The sequence below is a fragment of the Mycteria americana genome, chromosome 4, assembly GCF_035582795.1.
Source record: "Mycteria americana isolate JAX WOST 10 ecotype Jacksonville Zoo and Gardens chromosome 4, USCA_MyAme_1.0, whole genome shotgun sequence".
Classification (NCBI taxonomy): Eukaryota; Metazoa; Chordata; class Aves; order Ciconiiformes; family Ciconiidae; genus Mycteria; species Mycteria americana.
In genome coordinates, this window is record NC_134368.1 from 49,093,937 (window position 1) to 49,105,976 (window position 12,040).

Here is a 12,040-nt window from a genome sequence, read left to right on the forward strand (position 1 = left end):
GTCTAGAAAGGCAGGCTAGTCGGAGTCGTCACTGCTAAAGTAGGAGCTGTCGCAGTATTCTGCCATATAAAGGAATTTATGAATGGTTGGGTTCATCTTTGGTATCCAGTGTCTTGGCACTAGAAACGTTGAAAGATTGAACAAATCCACAAACACTTTGTATCTGTCACTGAAAAAGACAATTGGGAACAATTAATACTGCTATATTGGCATAGAAGGCCATAATTTCAAAATCCTCAGGAATCATTCCATCTCTTTTTATTTATTTAGTAAGGTTCCTGCCCTAACCCTCCTCCTGAATATTCTAGGGTAAGAATCCAATCCTAACTGTTTCTAGGGCATAGCAGATCAGACTTAAAAAGGAAGTATCGTTGCTGTAGTCACATCTTTCTTCTGAAAATGCAGAGTATGTAGGCTATAATCTCCAGACCTCCACTCTTGTGGTAGATTTGAAGTAGAATTTATCTAGGAAGAATGTTAACCTGAAATTAAGGAAGAGTGAGGAGGCTTGCTGAAAAAGACAGTGAACCTTTAATCTAATTCAGTCTAACCATCTGCTTTCTGTTCCACCCTCTGTTATGATGGCTGTGATGGGAATCGTTGCCCACAGCCATACCTGGCAGCTACCAGCTACATACGTTTCTCTTTGAAAACAAACCTCAAGGAACGTCCTCTTAGAAGACGTTTTAAATATCCTTGTGGTTCAGGACTGTCAGGACATAGCTGCAGCTAAAAGGCTTGAACTGTGTAACTAGGTCAATCCTCAAATTTGGTGTAAAAAAAAAGTTCTACCCGGTCAGAGAGTTCTGTGCTCAGGCCCCTACCATCCCTTTTAAATTCCTTTTCTGCTTCATCCAACAGAAGGAAACACATTTCTAATTGTTGCTTGCACAGCTTGAGAGTATTAATTGCTATCACCTTTAAGAGTATATTCAATCCTGAATGGAAGTACCTTAGGTTATACGATTAGAGGTCATGCAAAGGAATAAAGAAACTGTCATCGGTTGCACAGTACACGGGACTCACTTCCAGCCTGTATCACCTCATTAACTTGGGCTAGCTTGCACGTAAACTAAACAATGCAGGATTAATATTATTGCTATTACAGTAACGCCTAGATCCCTTGACTGAGAATTACAAATGGCACTGCATGAGTGACCAAAAGGAGTTCTTTTTGCCCCAAAAGGCTTGGATTTTATATATGTCAACCTGATAAGTAAATGTTCAACAGCCAGGAGGAAATGCAAGAGTCCCAAAAGAGAAACAACAGCCCTCTAGCCTCCAGTGAGCCGTCTGAAATCTGTCTCCTGGCAGTACGGTGTCTACAAACTGCATTATTGCAGGTAATGGGGGAAATGCGTTATTCTTACCTCACTGTGGAGCGCAAATACTGGTAGCCTGATGAGCCTCCAGTGCCAGCCTTGCTGCCAATCATTCTGTGCACCATGCAGACGTGGTTATCTGAGTAATACAAAAGAAGGATGTGGCATATGGTCAGTGTTAAGACACAACGAAAGGGTCACATCAAGGTGCATCAGTGAAATATTAAAGATCATACAAAGATGTTTACATAGAAACATAACTACTAGGTCTTCAGCAATGCAGGAGTTAATTATGCCGCTCTTCAGTCAACTAATATAAAATTAATGTTCATACAGAATGAATACACTAATTATTATACACTATTATGCTCTGTTAATACAGAATTAATACATTCAATTTATGGATGTCTAGATAGGGAAGGAGCAGAAGGAATGTTTGCATACGAAGAGTTGTCAGGATGACATTTTGGCAGACATTGGAAAGTATATACCTGTCCTTTAAATAAAATTGTTCACCTAACTTAGAGCATGTCATAGAAGTGATAGCTATACCTATGTATCTAGTGATCACGGAAGAAGCTGTTCATCTTTCCTCTTGGCCAAAGTACAGACAAAAAAAAAGTCATTCCTAAAGGATGAACTCAGAAACTCAATTCTAAAACTCTGGGTATAACTTGTCTAAAAGAGTGTGAAACAGAACAGTTTACTTGCATCTCAGCGAGGGAGTGTCACAGTCAAAAAGTGAAACTCACATCTCCATTTGGTCATGAGCACATCGATATCCATAAGGGAGGTAAGAAGCTGAAAGGGAACCTGAAAACGAGGCTCCTCCCTTGGAAAATGAAAGAGAAGACAGTGAGACCTCTTATGATAGCTGTATTTTTCAAAGTATCGCTTTACCAATGCATAAAAGTGTCAATGTATATTTTTCCTAAATTGGTATTGAAATGTCAGTAGATATTCTAACAAATGCTTCTGCCATGTAAGTCTCGATCTGTGTCTTTTCCCTCATACTTGGAAAAATACTCTAAATCTTTCTAGGACACTTCATAGAACAGTTTGAACAAGGCATTTGCTAGTTGCAGTCTGAGGAGCAGCATCTGTTAGGAGGAGCAGCAGACACAAACCGGCTGCCCGGAGAGGCTGTGTAATCTCCATCCTTGAAGATATTCAAAACTCAACTGGACACAGCCATGAGCAGCCCAATCTGACCTTCGAGTTGGATGTAACTAATCTGGGTTTTCATGGACAGTTGGACTAGATTACTTTCCAAGGCCTGTTCCAATCTGTGCTGCTGTCCTTAACCTTCACCTCTCCTCCTGCCAGTAAGCATTAAAGATACATCTTCTAATGTTACCTGTAGAAGTAGATCATTAAGGCACCCTTCAGTGCTTTGTAAGACAGTCGTCTTTCTCCTGCAAAATACAAGTGTCCTTAGTTTGTTACTGATGCTCCTGCAAATTTAATGCTATTACATGATTATATGTATCATGTATAAAAAATAAAAAGTGCATATTGACATATATTAATACAATCTACCTTTACTGAGCAGGTGTTCATGGCGTTTTTCATCAAATAATGAAAGTAATACATCTTTCTGTTTTTGGAATTCAGATAATAAGTCATCTTTTTCTTCTGATTCTGGTTTGGCCTTTGATATTTAAAACAAAACCAAAAACAGGCTTTAGAATTCAATAGGGAAAATTAAGTGCTTGAATGACCCGTGATGTAACTTCTATTTTCATCATGAATACTCTGCAAGTTTACATCTTAAATGTAAGAACTGTATTTTCAAACAAGGTAGATGAGTCACTGAGTCACTATCCTTTAAAAAACACAATTACTACAAAATGTACAATTAAATAGCTGTCAACATAATTCAGGTGAATGAATGTTCAAACAAACTGGCAGCTTATTGCTTTTCTTTAGGTCTAGAGGCCTTAAAACACTTAATCTTCATTTATTTGAAGTCTGATTTTTTTTTTTCCAAGGCAAAAAGAAGACATCCTTGCACAGCTTTGGATAGGAAAATTGTAAATAAAGAAGTTTAGATAAGTTAGAAAGTTGTAAACAGATATTCTCAGGAAATTGATTAATTCTTATGCTTTGGTGTTTTTTCAATTAAAAAATGTACTTAAAGCTACAGGTCTTACAATATTTGGGGATTTTGTTGTGCTTATTCACCAGTGTAATTCAAATGATCACATAGCAGCAAATTGCAACATACTGTTAAATAGAAATGGGCCATTTATAGTGACACTCCATACTCACAGCTCATGGGCCCAAACTTTGTGGAGTTTTACTCTGAACTGTAGACGCAAGTACTAACTAAAGGTGAAGTTGTAGTTTCAGTAAAATCAATTTCAGCCTTTCCATTGATACTATCCCTTTCCTTTTGCAATCAAAATCATCCATGTATCACATTTTAAACCATCTTAGATGTCAAATTACAAACTTACTCAGATTTCCTGGAAAGGTTTGCAATTTTTTCTGCTTCTTGCAGACAGAAGCTGCTGAAGATTAAGTGAAGTGAGTGAGAAACTGTGAGTGGGCCAAAAGTCAGATTTATGTCAGGATGTCATTTTGCCAGCTGTCGTTGCTTATAGCTAGATCAAGAGTACATTATATACCTGTACCAAGGCAAATTCCTCTTCTAGACCTTTTAAAACATTCACTTCAAATTGTCCCCAGAAATCAAATCCTTCTGTGTTGAGTCCTGGAGTTCTTTCCAGCCATGCCTTTAATAATGGTAATAATAATAATAATGTGTTCAAATGTTAATAATGCAAGCACATTACCCTAGAATTACAAGTTATAGCAACATAAATTATACTGCTACACTTGTTCTGGTTTAATATCCCATAGAGGTGCTTATTGCTGGAGTAAGCATGTCCACGTAGAAGATTTATAACTGCATAATGGTGCTGTGCAAACACACCCACAGGTTCCAAGTTAAATGACCAGTGTTGGAAGACAAAAGCTGTCTCATTCTAAGAGTATCTTTGAAACCAAAGCCCTTGTAGATACAGGAAAACAATCTGATTCCACATATATAGGGCAATTGTAAAGGTAAGTCTCAGAAGGAAGATATAGAACCATCTACTTGCACAATCAATTTTTATCATGTCAGACAGGCTGAATGCTGATCAAGCAGTCTGTCATTAGCTTACACCAAAATATGTGATAATACAAGACACAAATTTACTTGGCAGTTAGCAAAGCTTTCTCTTTGATTTTCTTTTAATAATGGGAATGAAATTAGGAGGGGAAAAAAATTAAGAATCTTTATGGTCAAACTCCCTTTAGACATCACTTAATTTAGCTCCTGATCTGAAAGATACAAGAGTATGAAGTCTTAACGAATGAAGAAAAGCTAGAGAAATTTCTTATATATTCTGTATCAGGTGTCATTAGACAAATGGATAGGGCTAAGAAGTGGATGCTTTTATTGAGGTTTATACTGCGTTGTTCTTTAGAAAGTAATGTTAATTTTGTGTATGAAAATGACAAGGGAGTTAGAGAAATTACCGTGAGTCATTCATAACTTTGAGACAAAGTCATCAAATCAAGGTAAGTGATAACGAAACATCTGTTAAACATCTTTTCTCCTTTCCATTTTGGGTTGTCATTTTTCCTTTCCTTTTTTTAATGTCTCTAATAGCCATCACTAACAGTGGAAATACTTTTAAAGTTTTCTTCTAAAAAGGGTTTATGGTCATGAAAAACGATGCGGATGAAACAGTACATTTATATTCATAGCTCGTACTTCCACAATGCAATTTACTAGTTTAACAGTCAGACTTTTCAGACAAGAGGAAATGCCGTGAAAAATCAATTGGTTTACTAATGACTACCTCTCTTTCATACAAAATTTGGTAAGAATACAAAACATGACTGACTGGGAAATTGCCAGCATGCTTGCTTCTCTCAAGGAAGAAGAATTTGTCACTGACACCAATGAAGGACGTTCTTGGGAGACAGGGGAAAACGAGGCAAGGTCTTAGACAGACATTGTTACCTCCACAAGTTGCAGCAGCGTTGGTTCTTGCTCTGATTTAAGCAGCAGTTCATAATCCTGTCCTTTGAAGTTGTCACGATAATGCCTTCTGTTATAGGGGACTCTCAGACTTTGGGGAACACCAATTTTGTTCTCTAGCAAGCGAAACTGCAGGCTCTGAAAACCTGAGGCTGGGCTTAGGTAGTATCTTTGGGAACAGAGGAAAAGAAGATACAAAAATACAGGATATTATTTCACAATGATGGGGTTCTCTGGTTCTCAACAAAATAAAATACATATTTCACATTTGAAGAACATCAAATAGATATCTGGGCATTTTTTATATGATTGCAATTAAGAAAAGAAAAAAACCCAAGCTATTTTAATGCAACTATGTATGTATAACGTATTCTGATTTTCTAGCTATATATTGTTTGTGCATGCACAGATATATACACACACTTATGTTTGTACTGTGTTTTAAAATGGCAGCTTTGCATGTGTGATGTACAGGAGGAAACGTGAGTGAGTATCATTTCCTTTCCAGACAGAATAAGCAGCTTCACCCCAAATAGCTATTCTCATTAAAGCTATGGCATCATTAAAGTGCCAATGAATGCAGTTTAAATAGGCTTGTTATACAGAATAATTGCTATGTATGCAATAGAATAATGTTCAGAAAAACATTTAGTGGGTTTCGTTTGAGGGATTCATTAATGGGATTCTTTCAGAGTTAAATTGTGTAACCATGCTGAAAAAAAATGATTAATAAAAGTGATCTGAAATCCCACATTGCTAGATAATTGTCATGTACTTTGAATTGCAAATATAAGATTTGGCAGAAACAGATCAGTGATCTGCTCTCATGTTTTCTTATCAAATGACAGTATGTTGTTGAAAAGCAGAAGCAAGAATGCATCAAAACAGATGACTGGCCCACGGACTTCCCCTGCTGTAGTGTAATGCTAGACGATACAGAAGTTTCAAACTTCCAAGAGAAGCAAAATTGTAGTTTCATGCGCTTTTTAGTTAGGGAACATTAAAAGGCAGAAAGGAAAGGGTACTAAAACAATGCAGAAGCAGATGGGATGCTGGATGGCACTGGGGTCACAAGTCAGATGCGTCAGTGACACAAGCAGAACAAGAACAGGAAAGCAGGCAGTGGATGAAGCTGTCACACATGGTAGCGTAGTGGAAGGACCGAGCTGAAGTGAGGGAAGAGAAAGAAATGCCATGGGAGATGTGAGGCAAACCAAGAGATCCCAAAGAAAGCCTGTGCAGAAGAGCTACCAACCACCAGCCCAGCAATACACTGGGCAGCTACTGGAGAGCAGAAGTTAGTGGGGAGAAAGAAGCAGCCTTTGCTTCCTTCAGCTTGCTTCCTTCAGCCACTTGAAGCCTCCAGCACTGCAGACCCACTGAAAACACGAAGCAAGGAAACACTATGCAAACCAAGACAGCTGAAACATCTACTTGATAATCTACAGAGAGTGCATCTCTCACCCAAGCACTTCTACAATTTGCCATAGAATATGGCTGCAACTGCACAGTGGTAAGTTTCAAGTAAATTGCTAAGGGAACCGTGAGCTATTTCTATTGTTTCTATTGTTTTTACTTTGAAACCATTCAGCAGCACCACTCATAAACATCAACAATTAACTTGTACTTCTTTGCAGAGCATGCTGGACTCACGCTCACGCTCAACTTCTTAATTGACCCTGGCACTCGAATGTCACGGTTGCCTCTCTAAGGTATGCTCTCACCTTGCCGAATGATGCATGTACTGCAGGCTGCCAGGGCTCATGCAAAATTCACAATCAGTTCTAAGGATGGGAATTACCAGCTCGTGGATTACTGTGGAGGAATAGTAAGTATTTACCTGAAATCAAAGAAGTCCAATGCAGTCATAGTTTCCAAAACTGAGAACTGTTCCACAAGTAATTTCAGAATCATTGAAATTCTGTTCATTCGAGTAATAACCTTCAGCATGTTCCTCTCATCTCTTACCTGCAGAAAAAATAAAGATCATAACCAGACAGAATGGTGTTCTCTTTATATCCTACCTATTTATTTCAGGTCTTTTTACTGTTGTACATGACTATAGTTCCCAAGCCCTTTCCACGTGAAATCCATAGCAGCAGAATCTCATATTGAATAGAGAGCCCTGTTTTAAACTGAAAACTAAAACGATAATTTTCAAAGATTGAAATCTGTTTTTCTCTGACTGATGCTACATTACAACTAGGCCAAATATATAGGTCTTTTTCTTTTCTTTTCTACGTTTTTGACTGAAATAGAAGTCACCACAAGAAATTAAATTCTAGACCGAAGTAATTTATATCATGATCATTTCCAATGATTACAATATGATTTTAATGATATATGATATAATATGATAATTATATTATGCTTTCTATTATAATCACTTCTACAATAATTTCTATTATTGTGAAGGAACAAGTCATACGGCAAGTGTGGAAAGTACTTAAAAGTTGAGAAGCAGAACAATCTGAGAGGTACATCAGGAGAGCACATCTAAAAAGACGTTCATCAGAGATGTGCATTAGCAAGCAGAGGAAAACAGAAGACTGCATCTGGTGGGGAACAGAAAATATTAAATGGAAAACGCAGAAGCTCTCTTCTGGGTAAGTTGAGCACTTTGCCTGCAGAGGAGTGTGCTAAAATTCCTATTAGTTTCAATGGGATTAAACTTCTCTCTAAGACCTGGGCATGCAACCAGGAAATATCAAACTACAAAAATGAAAGATGATAACCATTTCCTTAATCACCTGGCTGTGTACTTAACCTTAACACTGACATTTCAAATTCTGATTATAAGCAAAGTTTCATTTTTCACAAAAATAAATAACGAGAAATTATTCTGCTTAAGAACTGATTTTGAACAGTTATAATTTGATATAATATTCAACTAAAAAGCCAAAAAAATTATGAATGTGGAGGTCAACAGAGAACATTTTCATTGGACATTATGATAAAAAGGTTCCTTCTTTCAGTCTGGTCTAGTTTCAAATTTTCTTTGTATATACATGCTCATGATGTTATTCAAGGTATTTCTCAAATTACACGCAGTCAGCCTTTTTCTGTGGCTGTAATATCAAGTCAGGAGTTTTCCTTTGTTATCTATTATTATGAGGGGTGTTTAGCTTTGGACAAATGTTTAGAGATGTTCAAAATATTCCTGTTATAGTGGTAATTTTCAGAAATTCTCATACAATTGCACACTGTGATTTTGATTATTGCTTTTCCATTGAATTTAATAATACACAACTACCAAAAAGAGTTTTCCTTTCGTGTCTCAGATATTGGATGGAAGGATACAGTATGTAGACTTGAAAAAAACTGAACAAAGGCAAAGTGACTTTTCAACATAAAAGTACCTGTGAGCCCCCTGGTTTTGTTTTGCCTTTGAGCATGCTTTTCCTGCAGTAGACTATTCCCAAGTTAAGTTTCTGCAGTATCCAGTGCTAGCAGGAGAGTATGAGAGCATTTTGGCCAATGAAATTGGTTTTGGAGAGTGATCTACGCAAAAGGCAGACTTCAGGAGGAAATAAGAGTTTGCTGATCAAATGTCTGCAGTATCAGGATATAAGAGCCACTCAGCCAAATTTCATTGGGGTTTTTTTTGACGCTGTTTTTAAAAAAGAGCACATGTTGCTTTAGTAAACCCAAATATATCGGGCTGGAAGGCAGGAGGCGAGATGAAGAGAGGGCTGCATTTTCCCAAAATTAATATATGCTTTTAACTTACGTGGCCGTTTTGAAAGATCACCCGCACAGAGTCCATTTCCCACAGAATCTGCTTAAACCAAAGTTCATAAGCTACAACAAGAAAGGCATTGTTAGCATTAACTTCAACATTACTTCTTCCTAGCATTGAAGAAGTTAAACTCTTGCATTTTGATTTGAAATGAGTAGCCTATATTTACACTGCTGGTGTATAAAAAGATGCTGATACTCAAATGAACTACCTTTGTAGTATCAAATTTGTAGTATCATTTGTAGTATCATTTGTAGCACCAAATGATACTACAGTATGCTGTCCTTTACCTAAACTGTTACGTGAAATAATCTAGCATCGAGAATGTTAACAGATTTTTTTAAAGCATGTTTTACACATCAGATATTTGATGTACAGAATGTTCATTACAAAAGGGGGAAAGAGAAAATCTAGATCTGATACTCCAATAAAAGCTAACCCCAGAGCTGCTCCCAACCTTGTTATCATCTACGTATTTCCTGTCAATACCATCAGGCCAGGGCCTGCAAAACACGTGGATATTACCAGTTAGGGAGCACCTAACCAGTACGCTGGCTTCTAGACAGCCTCTAGATGGTTAAAATTGAAGTTTCAGAGAAGGCACAAGCCAACACACAAAATTTGCCTACAATAAACTGCATAGCAGCCTATTACTCAGATGGGGAATGAATTTCACCACCTTAATTTCTCGAGAAACAGAACCATCCAAATCTTGGTTTACCAAATCCAAAGGTTATACTTACGGCTTCATAAGCATAGAGTTGACTACAGCCTTACAAATGATATAGGGATATATACAAATATAAATGCAGATAAAAGACAGAGCAATTGTAGTGATTGTGTCTAAAATGAAACCAAATTGTATATTGCGTGTTTCAGCACTGAATAACTCCCTGTGGCAAAAATGCTGCTCAGCCACCACCGAACTCCTCTCAACCCCGTACCTTGATGTGTCACAATGAAAAGATGCTCATCGTGGATTTTGTTTCCTTTCTTCTCACTCTGAAGTTCTTGAGCATTCAATATTTTGTTCAGCTTAAAAATAAAGATAAGACTGTTCTGTAAAGCTCTCAATTCTGCTATTAGCAACGGTAGTCCTACTGGGTAGAGCTGATATTTAAGGAGAATATTAAAATATATATACATATGCCTCATATTGCAGGTTATATGAGAAGTTAGACTAAATGGTCCCAGGTGTCACATTTACTTTTTAATTAAAAAAACCCCGTTGCCTAAAATGGATCATATAGGTACCTCAAGTAATAACGTTTGGAAAATCATTTTAAGGGTATTTTTAATTATAATAAAAGAGAAAACAAATTATCCAACACGTTTTCCAGATCTTATATCTATACTGACGTGTTCTGTGGAAACAGAGTTCCTATAGTAAAATTCTGTGTAATCATGCAATAACACCTGCACAAGAGCTCTGATTTGAGGCTGTACTAGTTATTTCAGTTCTGGCATTACTAATTTTTTTACTGAGTCAAATCTACAATCTAATCATAGTTGTTTTAAAAGAAATCTTTGCAAGATTCCGTATAGTATGTCAACAAATCAGTCTTCTGTTCACAAGCACAGAGTAATTCCGCTCACTTCGGTTCATTCTGTCACCAAAAAAAAAAAAGTCTGGATTCTTTTATTACTTATGGCATTTTATTTTTACTTAATTCTTAATTACTTCTAGTTGCTGCGGTTTTTTGGTTTTTGGGGGGGGGTGGAGGGGTGGGGTGTCCGCTATAGTCGTCATCCCATCCCTTAGATTTCTGCAATATATTTTTCCAGCCAAATATTCTGGGTTTTCATGCAATAATTCAGGGAAGTTGCACACGGCCTGCTGACATGGAGAAATTGCCAAGTGGTGACTGTCAGACCAAAGAAAGCCTTTTGTGGTGCACCACTTTACAGTTTAGGTTTACCAATATAAATAATTCCCTACCAAAACCCCCAAAATATCCAGCCTCCCGGCAGTTTGAGAAGCCATCCCACAGTCCACCTGCACCATCCCAGTTGAGAGGGGCACCTGTGCTCGTGACTACACGTGGAGAGCTCAGGTAGACGAAGGGCACTTGGAGACCTGTCTTAGTGACTGGCTGACTGCTGGGAGAAGCGTCAATCACAGGTCCTGGCTCAAGTCTGAAGAGCGAGCAGGGCAGTAAACATGAAATCCTTAAACTTACTTGTAGGTAGTCTCCATAGACAAGTCCACCTTTGCTGGCTTTATTTATCCCTTCTTGTGATTTGTCATCTTTTTCATCTTCCAAAGATAGCTTGTTAAAATTAAATCTAAGAAGAAAATTAAGTAAATATATAAACTGTTTAATTAAAGAACTATGAATATACCTGCCTTTTTACTAAGATGCATCTACAATTCAAACAGTGCTTTGTTTTGAGAAACTGAACCACTAAAGCAGGCTTTTGAGAAAAACAGTACACCCGAAATACCTCTTGTCACAGTAACAGCTGGCACCATTACGTCTAGTTCATCAAATAACAAGCGCTTGGACAAGTCCTTGTACAATCTCTTTTCCTTTAGCGACAGCTACAGCTGTCTATTTGTTGATAATCATTAATTCCCCTCTGAGCTTTCATATTTTACGTTAACATTATATTGTTTGAACTAACGTTACGAAGCAAAACACAGGGACAAGGGACTCACAGGTAATTGTTCCCCGCGACGGGGCATCCGCTCATGATTCCAAGATCCAAACTCGCTGCACTGCGCACCGGGGAATATACTCCGTTAGCGTTCCCAAATCCACTGCAGCCGCCTTATATGTAACCTTACCTCACCGCCTAGGCCAACCCCCAAATCCTCCTCCTTAGCCCTCAGCCCATCCCCACTATTCAATAATTACAGAAACTGTCGCGGCACAAAGGTCAGTAAGTTCATGTGGTGTTGGCTCTCCAGGGGTTTTTTTTGCAGTCAAAACGGCCTGACAT

At 37.8% G+C, this 12,040-nt stretch overlaps 1 protein-coding gene across 1 annotated transcript; it reads right to left on the bottom strand.

The window, feature by feature from the left end:
* Positions 1 to 15: 15 nt before the first annotated feature.
* On the bottom strand, positions 16 to 11,791 carry TDO2 (tryptophan 2,3-dioxygenase). Its single transcript, XM_075500407.1, has 12 exons — positions 11,757 to 11,791; positions 11,278 to 11,383; positions 10,042 to 10,132; positions 9,089 to 9,159; positions 7,199 to 7,326; positions 5,341 to 5,527; positions 3,953 to 4,060; positions 2,862 to 2,973; positions 2,680 to 2,737; positions 2,075 to 2,154; positions 1,371 to 1,461; positions 16 to 169 (listed from the first exon to the last, which is right to left on the bottom strand). The coding sequence occupies exons 1-12, from the start codon at positions 11,789 to 11,791 to the stop codon at positions 16 to 18; spliced, it is 1,221 nt and encodes a 406-aa protein (XP_075356522.1).
* Positions 11,792 to 12,040: the final 249 nt, after the last annotated feature.

What these genes read in the sequence shown, in the direction of transcription:
- TDO2 (XM_075500407.1), bottom strand. Translation starts at nt 11,791, where the DNA reads ATGAGCGGATGCCCCGTCGCGGGGAACAATTACCT. An exon ending in GTCGCGGGGAACAATTACCT is followed by an intron (nt 11,384 to 11,756) that starts GTGAGTCCCTTG and finishes TTTTCTTCTTAG; the next exon opens with ATTTAATTTTAACAAGCTAT. An exon ending in TATTTGCGCTCCACAGTGAG is followed by an intron (nt 170 to 1,370) that starts GTAAGAATAACG and finishes TGTCTTTTTCAG; the next exon opens with TGACAGATACAAAGTGTTTG.